At 42.3% G+C, this 18332-nt stretch overlaps 1 protein-coding gene and 1 pseudogene across 2 annotated transcripts in view; both read right to left on the bottom strand.

Moving 5' to 3' along the window:
* The window catches only part of STAB2 (stabilin 2), a 155126-nt gene extending 140477 nt beyond the window's left edge, over window positions 1-14649 (bottom strand). The window contains exons 1-3 of the mRNA XM_082635128.1: window positions 14354-14649; window positions 10290-10423; window positions 7932-8047 (exon numbers count right to left, since the gene is read on the bottom strand). Of these exons, the coding sequence (XP_082491254.1) occupies window positions 7932-8047; window positions 10290-10423; window positions 14354-14431 (328 nt within the window). The 5' untranslated portion in view covers window positions 14432-14649. The remainder of the gene's footprint in view (window positions 1-7931; window positions 8048-10289; window positions 10424-14353) is intronic.
* A 2432-nt stretch (window positions 14650-17081) lies between these two features.
* Window positions 17082-17957, bottom strand: LOC309812524 (non-selective voltage-gated ion channel VDAC3-like; annotated as a pseudogene). The gene has a single exon. The product of its transcript is annotated as a non-selective voltage-gated ion channel VDAC3-like (transcript).
* Window positions 17958-18332: the final 375 nt, after the last annotated feature.

Below are 18332 nucleotides of genomic sequence, written 5' to 3'. Positions count from 1 at the left end.
TCAGCCCTGTCTGACTTTAAAGGCTTGTAATTGTGCTTCTCTGTATGGATAATTATTTTATATAATTATAAATATATATAATTATATATAAATTATATATTTATATATATAACTCTTTAAAATGGCTCAAGTGTTTTATAAGCCATTCATTTAATTAATTAATTCAATATTCATTAAGTGCCTAGAATCATCTTCAAAGCTGACAACGTTTTCTCTGTTTATTCACAAGAAAGTGAAGGTTTAGGTGGGACCGAAAGGGGCCTGCCTGCCTCTCGCTGTGGGCGGGCAGGGGCTGATGAGGCAGCCTCTGGGCTTCGGGCTTATTTCTCAAGAGGTGCCCCAATGCCTCCTTCTCTGAAATGAGCAGCCTGCTCCCTTCAGGGCCCATCGGGTGTCTGCCCATTGTGAATTTGCTGTCTCCTGGGGTTTTCCTCAGCCTTAACATCACATACGCTGCAGGGGATGTGAGGCTTTCTCTGCAGCGTGTTCCTCTTTCTGGCCAGGCCTCTCTACCAGTGGCTTGTGAGTCAGCAGGCTAAAGGGCAAAGTGAATGCTTACTGTTATGGACTGAATACCTATGCCCCCCAAATCCGTATGCTAATGCCCTGACGTCCAGTGTGATGACATTTGGAGGTGAGGCCTTTGGGACGTCATTAAGTTTAAACGCGATCATGAGGGTGGGGACCCCGTGATGGGACTAGAGCTCTTATGAGAGAAAGAGGGACCGGAGCTCTCTCTCTGACACTTGAGGACATAGAGAGAAGGCAACTGTCCACAAGCCAGGAAGAGGGCCCGCAACAGGAAGTGGACCTGCTGGCACCTTGACCTTGGACTTCCCAGTCCTCAGAACTATGAGAAATACATGTCTGTTGTTATGATATTCTGTTATAGCAGCTTTAGTGGACTAAGTCCCTACTGTCCCCACGTTCCTGGAGGGGTAGGCCTTTGCTTTGACCTGAGGCATCAGGGTGACCCATGGGGTCCACCGAAAGGCAGACAGTGGTGCAAAGAAAAATAATAAACCCAAGGGATCATAAGCTACATAAAAAATGAGATGCACAGAAATGTCCTTACCAAACTGAGTAGGGAGAGAGTTATCAGCTCAATAATAGATGGAGAGGATTTGTTGAGCATTTACTATTTCTAAGCAGTTTGCATGCATGGTCTCATTCTGACAACAACCGTATAGAAAGCCACCATTCTCGTCCTCCTCCCTGGGTTATAGATAAGAAAATGGAGGCTCAGAGAGGTGAGGAACTTGCCCAAGATCACAGGGTTGGTAACCGTTGCAACTACCATCGTGATCAGGCCTGACTCAAGATTTTGAGTCCTTAACACTAAGCCAGGCTATACAAGATCAGTCCCTTAGAATATAGAACCAATCCAAGACACACCTCCTGAAGTAAAGAGGCCAGTCAGTGATCTGAGCACCACAAAAGACAGAAATGGTAAGTAGCATATTCTGAATGCCTACCATCTGCCAGGCGCATCCTAGGTTCTTTACAGGTACTAGTTCACTCAATCCTCAGCACCGCCTTTGGAGGTAGTCTTATCAGCATCACCATCTCCATTTTACACATGAGAAAATGGAGACTGAAAGATTGGTTTACCAGATAAAATACAGGATGCCAGTTAAATTTCAATTGCAGATAAACAATGAATAAATGTTTAGAATAAGCATGTCCCAAAGACTGTAAGCATATTTGTTGCTTATCTGCAATTGATTTAACTGGGTATCCTTCATTGTTATTTGCTAAAGCTGGCAACTGGGCAGGGAGGGGAAGTAACTTGCAAGGTCCCAGAAGGAGAATGTGGTAAAGCTGAGAATGGAAGCCGGGCAATCTAATTTCAGGGTCTACAATCTTACTGTAAAACCACACTGCCCCTCAGGGCTAGACTGGAGCTAGGGGGAACTCAGGTGTCACGGAATCAACTCCAGACAGCGACAGGCACCCAGCTAATGGAAGCAAGTTTGCCAGGAGCAGGCTCGTGGGGGGGCAGGCTGCCTTCCCAGCAGTTGACTTGGCCACACAACCAGGTATCTGGGTAAGGAGACAGGGACAGGTTGGAGCTGGGGCTCTGCAGTGAGACGGCCCTTGTTTCCTACTCCGCTCTGCACTTATTAGCTGGCTCTCGTTGGCGAGCTGCAAAACCTCTCAAAGCCCCAGAGTCCTCACCTGGACTCTCAGGTGTGACTGTTTCTCCTCATCTGCTTTTGTGTCCCTCTCCCTCATCAGTGTGTGAGCTCCTTGGGGTTACGGACTGGGCTTGTCATATAGCTGATTATGCGCAGCAAGCAGTAGGGGCTCGAGAAATGCTCGATCTTTATGAGTTGGCCAAGCCTGGAAGGAACTTTGGAAAAAAGATAGCAGGAATGTGAGAGTATGGAGAGTCCTTCATTTGTTGTCCTAGATTGAATGCTTTAACAATTTATGAAAACCACTTGTTCGGTTTTAAAGTAAAAATTTTAAAGTCAAAGTGTACATTTCTTTCCTGCTTCTCAAATCATTTTCTATCACCTCAGGTCCCCATCAGGCAAAAAAGATGGTAACAACTGACATTCTCAGCAACCACACTTGAAAGAGCTCTTCCAGAATTTGTTCTAAGGGCACGTTTCTAAGGCCTGGTGGAGGGCTCAAGCGGCTGATAAGGCTGTTTTCAATAATTATCACACTTCCCTTTGGTCACTGCTACTCTGGGGGTCTCCTGCATCGTGACTTTGCTCACGCAGGAGGCTTACCCCTGACCAGCTGTCAGCAAATCATCAGCTGTTCTGTTCCTTTAAAGGCAGATAATGAACTTCCTGGCCAGGAAGGGGCCAGGGACCTCCCTGTAACTTTATCTCCCAGGAACTCCAGAAGTGGTTACTAGTGTCACCACCTTTGTTTCAAAGGCTGGTGCACAGTGCCAGGCAGAAAATATGTCCTGGTTTTTAAAAACGGTAAATATTCCATTGATAGCTCTGGTTGGAATTGTCTGCCTGGGAAGCTGTTGTGAAAATAGGTTCCTCACGTGAACTCAGCACTATTTGTCGCTCAGAGCCAAAAAAGACACGCCTCACAGAGTGGTTTCAAATCCATTTGGTCCATTTTTTTCAACCCAGGCAGTGAACGGCAGGGAACATACAAGAGGAAAGAAAAAGAGGTCTGAAAATGCAAATAACATGATGCAAAAAACTAAATGTGCACAATTTGATGACACTGACCTCACAAAGCATCAAGACCATTTCCCTCTGAAATAATCAGATTGCTTTGGCCACAATCAAGTTTCTGTGTAACCCTCCGCCCACATTCTTTTTCCATTACTCTGAGTTTTTGCACAGATCTGTTACTGTTCACCGTGGGATAATAAAGAACTGGGATGTTCAAATTTTAAAAAAGTATTTCTGGGCTTCCCTGGTGGCGCAGTGGTTGAGAGTCCGCCTGCTGATGCATGGGACACAGGTTCATGCCCCGGTCCGGGAAGATCCCACATGCCGTGGAGCGGCTGGGCCCGTGAGCCATGGCCGCTGAGCCTGTGCGTCCGGAGCCTGTGCTCCGCAACGGGAGAGGCCACAACAGGGAGAGGCCCGCGTACAGGAGAGAAAAAAAAAAAAAAAAGTATTACCTCTGAAACAGAATATTGGTTGTTCAAATGTGATTTAAGTGTCAAGGTTAAAAATATGTTTCTGTGCTAATAAAACACATATGAGACTCCCATATGCAGATCTGACAAAGCTGTACAAGTTTTAATGAGGGAAAAGCAAGTTAAACCTGAGTAGAAACACCTTCCTTACATCAGGATGACATATTTTTTCCTCAGGTGAGAATTCATGCCTTATTCCTAATTTTAGAAGATAAGTAATGTTTTTCATTGTGCTTTTCTTTGTTTTCTAAGTTTTCAGAATTGATCGTCGAGTTTTCTGGTTTTGAATAAGGTACTGTTAAAATAATTTAAAAAGTAACCCAGAGGTGTTAAATGTGAATGTCTTTGTCAATGCATCAAAAAGGAAGTGGATTCTGCCCTTGACTTGGAAAGAAGGCTATTCCAGAGCTTCTGCTTCCTCCAAAAGAAAGATGAACATACGTCAGCAACTCCAAAATGGGCTTATCCTTGCAGAAATGTAAAGCGATAGCCAAGATCTCACTTGTCATCACCACAAAATGGGAGAAGTGAAGTACATGGCAGAGTAAAGTATTTATCTCTTTCCTGAGCCAAAGGAAGGAAGTCTTTTGAGACATTTAGTATGTTTGGGAGATGAAGATAAAGGGACGTGCCCTTTTGCCCCAGTGAGAGGACAGCCTTGGTTTTCACACTTTGCTTCTCTGGCCTCAAGACCTATCACAAGGAAAGGCCTGAACATTCAAGGAATCCTGCAGACTCCTTTGACTGTAGGGGTGAGTAGTGCACAGTTTTTGCATAGCCCAGTGTGATGCATGAAACCCACTGAAGATCCTGAATCCCGTTGGCTGCGCCTATTTTTTCGAGTAATCCACTGTTTAAGAAGGGCTCAGGGAAAGGGAGTCACTTTATTTGCCTTTCATGATCAGAGGTCTGTTTTGATTGTGATTCGCTCATTCATTTATTCATAAAATGTCTACAGAGTGCCTTCTTTATGTTATAGACTCTGCTAAGTACTTTCCTCTATATTGAGTTTTGAAAATGCCTCCTAGAGGGCTTCCCTGGTGGCACAGTAGTTGAGAGTCCACCTGCCGATGCAGGGGACACGGGTTCGTGCCCCGGTCCGGGAAGATCCCACATGCCGTGGAGCGGCTGGGCCCGTGAGCCATGGCCGCTGAGCCTGTGCGTCCGGAGCCTGTGCTCCGCAATGGGAGAGGCCACAACAGTGAGAGGCCCGCGTACCGCAAAAAAAAAAAAAAAAAAAAAAATTCCTCCTAGAGTTTTGTCGAGTAGGACTTTTTACCCGCATTGGACAGCTAAGGAGACTTGGAGAAGCAGCAAGTCATTCCGTCATTCACTACGCTGGATGTGCTCACTTTCATTACTGCATCTTAGACAATGCCTTTTCTTGTCTACGCCGTGTCTAATTAACTTAAGATCACATTAGTTTCCATGGGTTAGAAAGAGAAAAGCAAATAAAAAATTCAATTTTATCCTGATGACTATATGAACTGGATGTGACCATGACCCTATTTGATGCTAAAAAATTTCGTGAACTCTGGGTTAATCGCTTGATTCTGATGTGACAAATGCTTTGAAACATGAAGTGTCAATGTGCTGGGGTGAAACAGAGCAGAGTGGTTAACACAGAAGGGCCAGGGTATCCTAAACCCCAAAACCTTGACCTTTCCAGGGTAAGGAGCATAATCCAGACATTGACAGGGAAGGCTGAAGGGACCTACCAATCGAAAGAGAAATTGGAATGCTCAACATCGCTAATCATCAGGGAAATGCAAATCAAAACCACAATGAGATGTCACCTCACACCTGCCAGAACGGCTATCACCAAAAAAAACACAGATAACAAATGTTGGCAAGGATGTGGTGAAAAGGAAACCTTCGTACACTGTTGGTGGGAATGTAAGTTTGTGTAGCCACTGTGGAAAACTGTATGGAGGTCCCTCAAAAAAAATAAAAACAGAACTACCATATGATCCAGCAATTCCACTCCTGGGTATATGTCTGGGAAAAACAAAAGCACTAATTCTAAAAAGACATGCACCCCAATATTCATAGCAGCATTATTTACAATTACCAAGATATGAAAGCAATCTAAGTATCCATCAACAGATGACTGCATAAAGAAGATGTGGTGTACATATATATATACACAATGGAATGTGACTCAGCCATAAAAAAAGAATGAAATTTTGCCATTTGCAACAACATGGATGAAAACTTGGAGGGTATTATGCTCAGCGAAATAAGTCAGACAGAGAAAAACAAATACTGCAAGATATCACTTATATGTGGAGTCTAAAAAATACAACAAACTAGTGAATATAAGCAACCTCACAGATATAGAGAATAAACTAGTGGTTACCAGTGGGGGAGAAGAAAGGAGGGAGGGGCAATATTGGGGTAGGAGATTAAGAGGTACAAACTATTAGGTATAAAATAAGTTACAATGATATATTGTACAACACCGGGAACATAGCCAGTATTTTATAACTATAAGTGGAGTGTAACCTTTAAAAATTGTGAATCACTATATTGTATACCTGTAACATATAATATTGTACAGCAGCTATACCTCAATTTTAAAAAATGGGGGGCTTCCTGGGTGGCACAGTAGTTAAGAATCTGCCTGCCAGTGCAGGGGACACAGGTTTGAGCCCTGGTCCGGGAAGATCCCACATGCCACGGAGCAACTAAGCCCATGTGCCACAACTACTGAGCCTGTGCTCTAGAGCCCATGAGCCACAACTACTGAGCCCAAGTGCCACATCTACTGAAGCCCACGCACTCTAGAGCCCGTGTTCCGCAACAAGAGAAGCCACCACAATGAGAAGCCTGCGCACCACAACGAAGAGTAGCCCCTGCTCGCAGCAACTAGAGAAAGCCCGTGCGCAGCAACGAAGACCCAACACAGCCAAAAATAATAAATAAATAAAAATAAATTTATATAAAAAATAATAATAACAATTTAAAAATGGGAAAAAATAAAATACAAAATACAGAAAAAAAGAGAAATTAGAAATACACTGGGGACTCTACCTCTCTCTCTCTCTCTTTTTTTTTTTTTTTTTTTAAAGACAAGTTCTGCTCCAGGCAGTGGGACAGAGTAGAAAGAGAGCAGGCTTTGGTGCCAGGAAGCCCTGAACTTGAACTTGCTTCACTTACCAGCCCGAAGGAGACAGAGAGCATCTTTAAATCAGATTCCTCATAGGAAAAATGGGGATAAAAAAGTCTAACTTAAAGATTTGCTTTAAGAATTAAATCATTATATAGGCCAACTACTTGTCTATTATCTAATGTCAGCAATATGGAGTAAATGATGCTATTATTCATTTAATCATTAGTTTAAAAAACAGGAGGAAACATTATGCATATAATGTGGGCTCAACTATTTAGAAGCCATATGGAAAACAAAAAGACCAAGGAAATAAGCCAAACTACTTATAGTTTTCTATGTGCGGCAGAATACAGGTCACTATTTTTTCTTTCTTCATACCTTTCTAAACTTTACAAGCTGTGTACAATTTGCTTATGTTGTTTTAACAAGAAAAACAAAGCAAAAGAGAAGTAATCTCTCCCTTTAAGTATTTAGAGCCTTAAGGAGATGTTTTCATTACATCTTAGAAGATGGAAAACAAATGGTAAATTCATGATTAAAACGCCTGATTTTTACTATCACTCCTGCCCCAAAAGGGATCTCACGTAATTTGCATGTCATATCAGGGACTTAGTCACTACTTAAGTGTTAACATCTTTAATCAGGATAGAAGTTCAATTTCAGCTGACAAATGCTATGCTTGACCAGAGGAGTCTAACTATACCATTGACTCAGGTTTGGCTAGTGGTTTTTCTTACAGTGGAACTTAACCATTACAGAGTTTGATATTACATCCTAAGACAAAGTTTTAGAAGAGTTAATGATTATCTTGGTTGCTAAACAATAACTACAGTCTTTGAGGTATTGTAATCAAATATCTTCTTAAAGAAAATTGTATTGAGGTTATAGTAGCCCAGCAGTCTTACTTCCTCTCTATGGTCAATAATCTTTTTTATAGAAATGGATATCCTTTCAATTGTCCCCTTTTCTGACTTGTAAAGGAATTGTCTTAAAGAGAGATCTCTAAATGGAGGAAAGCAGATATCGATATAAAAGCTGACAGGGCTAGAAAGATTTTCTACATATAGACGGAAATGGAAATTTCTAGAAAAAGATGCTAACATTCTCTTTTACCAGGCTTCCTTCCTCTTGATTTTCTGTAAAACGAGACATTGAGAACCAAATACCATCAAAGGAAAGTGTTGTGCCACTTACCCATGCAGTCTGGGCCCCAGTAGCCTGGACAGCACTGAGGCTGGAGATAGTCCTTCCTACAGATATGGCGGCATCCAGGGAGAGACAGCGAGTATGTTCTGACCTCAAAGGTGTACCTTGGAGGGTAAAGAGAGGACATTAACCCATAATTAGGGCAGCGCAGTGAACTCTGGGCAGCAAGATTTCCATAGATTTTTATTTAGGTCTTTATACTTGCCTATATTTTAAAATATGTAGATTGAGCACATTTTGCTTCCTAGATAAAATAAAGCATAATCATGATTCATCCTTAATTGTAAGAAACATGAAAAAATCAGGGAAGGATGAAAATAAGGGTGAAATATCTAAAATGTTAGAAGTGAAGTTAGTAGATGAAAGAAATGATGCTAGGTACTAGGCACATGCTAGAGGTGGGCTTCAGACTTGTCACTGAGTGTCCTAGCAGCCAATGCAGGAAGGGAAAGATCAGGAGTTTTGTGATGCACAGTACCTGGGGGTTTAAAATAAACTGACCATTCAGGATTTGCACATTTTTTGCATATACCTTAGATAGAAAATTTCTGTGAGAGGTGTTGTAATGTAGTGAGCAATATTTGCCACGGTTTTCTTGATATAATCGTGAGTTCCTTAGAACAGTTTTTGTACCAGCTGAGGAATAGTTCTGGAATAGCTAGTCTACAGAAGTTAAATGCTTGTCTATTTACAGGGATCTCTGTATGGATGACTTATTCTAGGACTTGACTTCAGTGTATCTAGAGCCATGAATATCATTTCTTACTACTGGGCTGTTAAGAATAGTGTGACGGTGAGTTCAAGGCTGTACTCCTAAACCAGCCCCTGGAATGTAGCTGATTCACCAAAGATTTACTGGCTTTATGGGCAGTCGAGTTGGAGATAGAGTTGATGATTTCTTTGAAAGGTTGAGCATATTGGCAGGGACATCTCTTCACAAACAAGGGGACAGGGGGAGCCCAAAAGAGAACCAAAATGTCTCCTCAAGAACCAGTCTTGGCATAGAAAACAAACTTATGGTTACCAAAGGGGAAAGTGGGAGGGGGGAGATAAATTAGGAGCTTGGGATTAACAGATACACACTACTATATATAAAATAGATAAATAATAAGGACCTACTGTATAGCACAGGGAACTATATTCAGTATCTTGTAATAAACTAAAAGGGAAAAGACTATGAAAAATAATATATATGTATATTTATAATTGAATCACTTTGCTGTACACCTGAAACTAACACAACATTGGAATTCAACTACAATTAAAAAATTTATATAAAAAAGCCAGTCTTGGGTTTGTTTCAGCATAGCTGAAGTACAAAGTTCTCAATTCTAAAACAGACAGCCTGAATGCAATAATCTTATCTGCTGTGTGTTTGGGAAGTGGGGGGAAAGTGGGGTGGGATACATAACCAAGTATGCACTTCGGTCATGAAAAAAAAATCAGTATAAAAAGTTCTCAGTAAAGTCCCCATATAATTTTAACCTTGAACCCCAAAGCTTTCTGATGTACTTTCTCAGGGAATCTGGTCACACATGTGTGCCCACTTTGGTAGCTAAGTGGTTAACTGCTGTATATGCTTGCTAATTCCAGGCCAGGTAATGTTGGGAAACTTCTATTAAAAATGATGACTTGGGGTTTTAGGATATAGTACAGTCGCATTAAGCAAACGTGAGTTTAAAACAGTGTGATATAACAGTGTTAATGGTTTCATTTTATACAAAATTCTTCTAATTCTTCACCCCTGAATTAAAAACAAACTCATTGAGCACTGTCTCATTTTTGAATTAGTAGACTGAGTAAATTAAAATTTGTGTTTGCATTTGAGCTGCTTGGCTGCATCCAGGAGCTGGTGGGCAGAACTGCTTGTCATCCTTTGCAAGGATTAACCTTGATTATGAGAGTTGTGAATCCTAAGAGGGCTTCAAGAATGCTACACTCACATACAATGCAAGAAAGCTGTAACTCCTTTGTCTCCCTTCTTTGGGTTCTAATTAGTATCAGGGTGCATAGCTAGTTTGTAAGATGACTATCAGACCCAAGGCTTTTAACATGTTCTGACTAGAACCTTTTCCAAAGGAAACAAACCCCAGATTTTCAAAATAAAGAAGGGCAAGATGAAGGCAAAATATTTTTATGCAATTTTGTATGAAAACATGAATTGTAATATATTTTTTAGACTCAAGGTCATAGTTGTAAGTTACTGAAGTTTGGGTTCAATGTAACCTTAGAGTAAGAGAAAATCATGGAAATGCTTTGTAGTTTTTGAATTGGGAAGTTTCAATTTGGATTCACAATCCTTTGAGTTCCAAGACTCCAGCACACACATTTTCTCATAATGAGTACCTGCAATCTCGGATCCCTATGGTGCCATTGGTAATTTTGGTGTAACCATCTGGGCATTTCATTCCAAAGTTGAGTGAGCAGGATCGGCACTCAGTCCTAATTGTAAGGAGAGACTTCTTATCACATCTTTTTGCCTGTGAAAACATTAAAAAAAAAATCAAGTCCCATTAGCAGAGCCTGGGTTGGCCAATCTTCTCCATTAGCTTCGTGTAAATGAAACGGCAGGAATGGCAATGAGCTTGATTGGTAATGATTGGTGGGTCTTTCCGTCTTATCTTGCAAGGAGTGTTGGAATCAACAAGCAATGTCTTCCTCGGCTGTGGGCAAGGGAAGGTGCTGCTCATACCACCCATTTGCCATAACTGATCTCAAGTCTGGAGTCTAGCAAAGTAGAGCAATGTCACTATTTACACATATCCAAGTGGGAAAACTGAAGGATACTGCAGGGTACACTTTTCAAATGGGAAATTGTAAGCAGATTATTCAAGTTCAATTGATCATAGATCAATAGGTCTCAAGAATATTCTTTCAGCATTGATTCCATAGGAATAGTCTAGTTTGGGTGCTAAACGCTGTGAAGCATACAGTTCCTGCTCTAAAGATGTTTGCAATCTTCCGATGATAATCCAGCTAGAATGTGGGCTCTGTAAGAGCAGAGATTTTTTTCCTATCTTGTTCTCTGCTGTACCTTAAGCACCTGGAGCAGTGTTTAGCACATAGTAGTGCTTAGTAAATATTTGACTTTTTTTAAATAGCTCTTTATTGGAGTTAATTGCTTCACAATACTGTGTTAGTTTCTGTTGTACAACAAAGTGAATCAGCCATATGCATACATATATCCCCATATCCCCTCCCTCTTGCGTCTCCCTCCCTCCCATCCTCCCTATCCCACCCCTCTAGGTCATCGCAAAGCACTGAGCTGATCTCCCTGTGCTATGCTGCTGCTTCCCACTAGCTAACTACCTTACATTCGGTAGTGTATACATGTTGATACTACTCTCACTTCGCCCCAGTTTCCCCCTCCCACCCTGTGTCCACAAGTCCATTCTCTGTCTATATCTTTATTCCTGCCCTGCAGCTAGGTTCATCAGTGCCATTTTTATTTTTAGATTCCATATATATGCATTAGCATGTGGTATTTGTTTTTCTCTTTCTGACTTACTTCACTCTGTATGACAGACTCTAGGTCCACCCACCTCATTACAAATAGCTCAATTTCGTTTCTTTTTATGGCTGAGTAATACTCCATTGTATATATGTGCCACATCTTCTTTGTCCATTCATCTGTCAATGGACATTTGAATGAATGACTTGTGAGAAATCACAGACACACTAGAAATAATCACTTGGCAACATCAGGTGGCAGAGAATTCACTGTTAAAATGAATGACACAGATACACTTTGGCCTTGTCTTCAGGATCCCTCATCCACGACCCTGGTGCTGATCCCTTCATGGATATAATCCTCTTTCTCAAGTTTCCTTCATCTCCCCATCAAGCTTAAGAAGCAGCAGCTTTGTACGATGAGGAGCCACTGAACTTGAGGCTCAGAAGATCTAAGTTTAGAATCAACCTTTGTATCTTGCTAAGCATACAGTCTTGAATGAATTCCTTATTTTTTGCCATCATCTGTAAAGGGGGGATATTAATAACCACCCTGCAGGTTATTGAGACTTGAGTGATCTAACACGCACAAATCACCTAGTCCAGTATCTAGACTATCATAGGCCATAAATGCGTGTTCCTGTGACATTTCTGTTCTTACCTGTGTTTGGTTTGTTGCCTCTCCTCATCGGAGTGTTCTTTCCCCTCCCCTTGGCTATCCACACCTCAACACCCTGTGTAACACCACGTCCACAAAACCACACTCATTTCTCTTCCTTTTCTCGACTTCTCCCTATGGTTGGACAGTGGAGCACATTCTGTTGTCTTTCTCTCCACTTAAAAACCCCTTGCTGGAGAGGACCACTTCTCCTATTTCTTTGTCATCCCACAGCTTATCCCCTGGGCCCAGCATTAGGTTACGGGTGGTGGGGAAATAACTACTTCTAAGTTCATTGAAATATGTAAAGGCTGCATAAGAAGAAAGCTTACATTTACAGGGCAATATATGGTTATGCACGCTTCCAAAAGCATCATCTTATTTGATCTTGACCACCTTAAAGACAAGTAGGGGAGGTATCATCATCCTCATTTTAGTGGGGAGAAAACTGAGGTGGGGGTAAGTCCAGTGACTTGCCCAAGGTCACACTGTCAGTTAGTGGCCTTATGATTCCTTGATCAGTCATTGCTCTTCCCCATACTGTACAGTGGTATATAGAAAACAAAATCTGTTTTTACGGGCAGCTTTCATTTGGTGATCATTATGAACCAAAACAGCACTAGAATGTTCTTTGTGAAGTAATAAAAGCCACTCTTAGATATTGTTTGAATTAATTCCCATTAATGGTTAGGGCATATCTACACTTCTTTTAAGCAGGATTTTCTTTACATTAGGGTTTCCCATTTGGATAAGTTTATGGGGTGACAGTACTTTCTCTTTTCTTAGTAAGCCAGAATACTCTCTCTTCAAGGAACCCCTTGATCTTCAAATTGTCCCTTTCAAATGGAAAGACTCATTCTCTCTCTCAGTACAGTCCCATCTAAAAAGTAAACTCAGCTTTAAAGTCAGTCAAGGCCTGACTTGTGTACTAAAGCAAGCACTCAACAGTGATGATGATGGTGGTGATGTGGGTGACAATTACTGCTGTCTGTGGAGCAATGATGGGGAGAAACTGAAGCTTAGAGGGACAAAGAAACACGCTCAGGGTTCAACAGCTAGTAAGCCATGGGGCAGTGACTGGTCCTCAAATAGTTGATAAACAAAGAAAAGACCCAGTTCAAACTTGCCCCTATCTAACCTCATAGCTGGAGCACTTAACCCTTATGCCATCTTCCAATGTTTCAGTGAAAAACCTTATCAGAGTATAGCCAACTGGAGTAAAATTGGGGTTGATAAAAATGTGTCTGGCACAAAACAGATTCACAGACATAGGGAACAGAATTGTGGTTGCCAAGGGGGTGGGGGGATAGGGGAGGGATGGATTGGGAGTTTGGGATTGGCAGATGCAAACTATTCTATAGAGAATGGATAAATCACAAGGTCCTATTGTATGGCACAGAGACCTATACCCAGTATCTTGTGATAAACCATAATGGAAAGGAATATGAAAAAAGAGTGTATACATATGTAAAAATAATTGCCTGGCACAGATGCAGAATCATGTTTATGTTTTATTACTAATAGCAGAAATCCTATCTCGTGAAATACATTTTAAATAAATCACTCAGATTGCCTCTCACATACCTCCCCTTTATTTATTTTTATTTTTGGCTGTGCAGCATGCAGGATCTTAGTTCCCCACCCAGGGACTGAACCCACGCCCCCTGCTGTGGAAGCATGGAGCCCTAACCACTGGACTGCCAGGGAAGTCCCTCACATACCCTCCTTTAGCCTGGACTTGCTGAAGAACTGGTATTGAACCTGCTCTAGGAAGACAACTCACGTGAGCCTGCTGGACAGGCAGGAGTGCTGGTGTCCTTCACAAGGACTATCCATTCGACTGCCCTGGGTACTTCTACTCAACTCGTGGTAGGTAGATGGATGGATTCCTGGCACATTTGGTGACATTGTGTTTCTCAGTCAGTTATCACCCAACCTGGAATTCCCCAGAGCTCCTCTCTACTCAGCTATCTACAGCCATTGTTATTTTCTACATTCAGAATGATGCAATGGGAGGTATTCATTAAAGCAAACCGGCCAAAAGGATAGCAAAATCCACAGTGGATAGAGGGATGTGAGCACTTAAATCAGAGATCCCAAAAATGGCGTTTTAACACAGGAATAGAACTGGGTTAGCATCCCTTCAGATGGATCCCCATTAGCACCCTATTCTCCACAAGCTTTCTATTTTGTGAAGTCCAGATAGTACCATTTACCTACGACAACGTAGGAAAGCAAAAAAGTTTATGTACACAATCGTGAACGTAAACACATTTTAAAAGAAACGCAAGTTTCATCTTACCTGCTCTGCAGTTTCAGGCAGGGAACAGAGATTTTGTGCCGCCAATCCAAGAAAAAGAAGTATTAAAATTTGTAGCATGGTGAGGAAATATTTGCTTCTTCTCCACGTCAGGCACCTGTCAGGACTATTTAGCTACAACTTAGTCTGATGAACGCCCAGTGAATTCTTTCTCATTTCAGTGTTTGCTTTTAAATCTTTTCCTCTCCTTTTCCTGGATTGAAACAGATGATCTGTGAGAACTGCCTCTAGACAGGAAAAATGGCCAATCTAGGGGTCGTGGTGAAATCGGCCACTCTCAACTGTATACACGTCTGGCTCAATGACAGGATATCCTCAAGGCGCCGAGGCAGAGACATGGTCCGGAATTTTTGTGCCTTATAAACTCCCAAGAAAAAGCTCCTGCGTCCTACTGCCCTGCCCATCCGCCTCTGGTCCTGCCTACTTCTGGCCCCAGGCCCTGCCAACATTTACGCAGCCACAGCATGGAAAACTGCAGGCCTCTCCCCCTGAATGCAAAGGTCTGAGCTTGCCATCAGGCAGTTTAAGCAGGGATGCCCATAAATGGGCACAGTTCCAGGCATGGAGGGGATGTTGCAGAAGGCCAGGTCCTTGACTTGGACGAGGATGGTGGCAAACTCTACCACGAAGAAATGTCTCTTTGCAGATGCCATTGGTTGGGTTTTTGACCCATCCTCTCCCCAATTCCAGGTCACTTCAGTAGCAAATAACTGAATCTGTAGGTCTTATCTTACCCTTTGTGGCCCAGATCTAATGGCATCTCTTCCAGGAAGGCTTCCTGTCCCACTCCTCCAATATCATCTTGGAGACCTTCCCAGCATTTAGTGCATCATTCTACGAAAGCCCAGTCATATCCATCATAATTCTCTGGTCTGTATGTCTGTCTCCTGTGCCCAGTTGTGAATTCCTTGCAGAGAGGGACTAGGCTTCATCTTCTGTGTCCCCAGCAGCTTAGAGCAGAGACCTGCATTTGAAAGTAAGAAAAATAACAATAGCCAACATTTGTTGAAAACTTACTATGTGCTTCTCACTATGTTAGACTTCTCCATGGATTAACCTATTTAATCCCCATAATTCTTGGTGAAATAGGATTGTTCTCTCCATTTTATAGATGTGGCAACTGAGGCAGAGAGGTTAGGCAACAACTTTTCCAAGGTCACACAGCTAGTAGGTAAGGATCCAGTTTTCAAACTGGGTGACTCTAGATCCAGTACTGTTAACCACTACCCTCTACTGCTTAAAACAATAGCTAATGAATAAGTAGCAGGTGGTGCTCCGGTCTCATTGACATGATAGAAAACTGTCAGGCCGAGTAACACAAAGGATAACATCTGTGCTAATCAACAAGACAGGCTTATAAGGGTACATCTCATGACACTGAGTTGATTGGGAGACTGGCAGTTAGAGACTAGTTTTGGTTAAATAATCCTTACTCTGCAAAATCTTTCTCTCTGGAGTTTTGAAATAACATTACATTATATTGATCAATAATCCAAGAAAATTCTGGTACAGATAAGCCCTTCAGAGGCTAACCCAGGGGTCTGAATGAGAAGACGCCAGATGAGGAAGTCCTTACAATCCCTTGGTTCAGTGGATTTCAACCTCATTTAGAATTTTGGAGATGCTTAAATTTTTTTTTTTTCCAATGTCTACCCTACTCCAGAACAATCAAATCAGTACGTCTGGGGGTGGGGCACAGAAACTGTATTTTTCAAAGCTTCCTAGGTGATTCCACTTGCATGGATGACTGCTGCTTAAGGAAAAATTAAATTTCATTGTGTGAAGTCAATGAGGTTGAGGTTAATCTGTTATAGCAGCTGTGTTACCTTAACTAATACATGCAGGAAAGAAATTGGAGGCTTTTTTCTGATTGTTTTCTCTCTGAAGAACACAGATAAGTGTCTGGGTCTTGGAATGGGTTAGATTCCTGGAGGGGGGAGAATGAACCACACTTGCATTTCCTAAATAATTGTGGAAGATGCTGCAGGGGGTGCTCGGGAAGAATTCTATCAGATAATTTGGAAAACCCTGCCTCTGCCATCCCTTTCTTGGGGATTGACCATGCTCATTAGCTCATTAAAGGTTCTGAGACATCCCTCAGTAAAACATAAGGTAACAAAACCAAACAAAAACAGTTCAACTTTGCTTAAAGCAGTATTTTCCAGAACTTTTAGACCAAGAGATGTTTTCTCTTTGCAAACTAACCTTAGCACCTCCAGATCTATGTTCTATTGCTCTTGCCTAGGGAAATACTATCCTAGATTTTAGCAGGTTGAATGTTCCATTTTTAAATTACGAGGATGTAGAAGTTAGCTTGCCAGTGGCCATGGGGATTCCGCAGTTCAGGACCTGTTCATACACTTTACCTATTAGTTGCATTAGAAACATTTCTAAATACTTGGATTTGTTTAGAAATTGAATAGTTTTATTTCTGTGAGGCTCATTTGATTGCTATGAACAGAGGTTCTTCAAGTTATTTCAAATCCCTACCACTGGGCTTCCCTGGTGGCGCAGTGGTTGAGAGTCCGCCTGCCGATGCAGAGGACACGGGTTCGTGCCCCGGTCTGGGAAGATCCCACATGCCGCGGAGCAGCTGGGCCCATGAGCCATGGCCGCTGAGCCTGTGCATCCGGAGCCTGTGCTCCGCAACGGGAGAGGCCACAACAGTGAGAGGCCCGCATACCACACACACACACAAAAAAATCCCAGCCCGACCTTGTGTCCTCATGCACTGAAGTTCTTTCCATGGATGAGAGCTGACAGGGTCAGTTTCACTCCTGGTCGAAGGGTCTGAGTATAACCCAGTCCAGGCTGGCATTATTTACTTTAGCAGATAGAGAAGTTCTACAATCCAGCTTGTACTTGGCAGCGATGCCGAAACGTGTGCTGTTCCTGCCTGCCATCCACGCGAGGTTTATTGATGTTTCAATCGTCTTGTTCACCTGCTGGTAGATCCACCCTCCAAATTCAATGCCATCCTTCATGTGAGTATGCAGCAGGTAGTCTGCGGCCTTGTAACCCAGGGTGAAAGTATTCTGTGACAGTGTTGATTTGGCTGTGTCTAAACTCATCTGATAGCCAGCAAGCCAACCTTCAAAGGCCAACACAGCCCAGCCATAGATGGTTTGTCCAGAAAAATCTACATCAACATTATTGCCAAGACTGAAACAATCCTGTTTATAGGAAGCCTTCAATTTCCCACTCTTCCTTCCTGTGTTCAGGACAAATATGGTATCAAGAATCAGTTTCAACCCTTGAGTTGAACTTATGTGTTGAGTTGAGTTTCAACTTATTTTCCAAAGAGATTTCTGTCCCAAGAGTATTGTCTGTGTTCTACTTTTGGGTGAAGGTCAGTCCATAGTTACACATCTTGTATTTGGTTTCTAGGTTGCCTGATACTTTCCCTGTAACAGTGTAAGCATGACCAGAAGTAGAAAATTCCACTCCACTACATAATTTGGTTCTCAGAGCTATTTTGACCACGCTAAACCCATATCCTTTGCTGAAGACATCCTTGGCAGACTTTCCTAGGTCACAGTAAGTCGGTGTGTTACACATATCTCTGACAGGATGGCCCGTTTGCTCCACCAGGGCCCTGCTGAAGCCAGACAAGGATTTTAAATCAACAATACTACACAGGCAGTTTGTTGTCTCCAATATCCCCTATTAAGCTGCTGGCAGTTACTTAAGACCTGGGAATGGCTTTTCCCTGCCCAGGGCTGCCCTCCTGCTCTCTCATTGCTTCCTCCTTATGTCCCCCTCGACTAGTACTCACCTCCTTTGCCCCCGCGATCTGTCCTCAGTGGTGACAACATGAGAGGTGATAGTTTCCTTTTGGGTGAGAGGATTAATTTCCTGATTGGAATGTGGAAACTTTTCCCATATTGGAAAAGGCAAAAGAGGGGCTGGGACACTTCCTGGGTAATACTGTTGTGCATCCCCTACGGCTATAGCATTCTGA

Source organism: Mesoplodon mirus, assembly GCF_964341445.2.
Source record: "Mesoplodon mirus genome assembly, chromosome: 11".
Classification (NCBI taxonomy): Eukaryota; Metazoa; Chordata; class Mammalia; order Artiodactyla; family Ziphiidae; genus Mesoplodon; species Mesoplodon mirus.
Note: the sequence above shows the minus strand (reverse complement) of the source record. Positions and strands in the feature narration are given on the sequence as shown.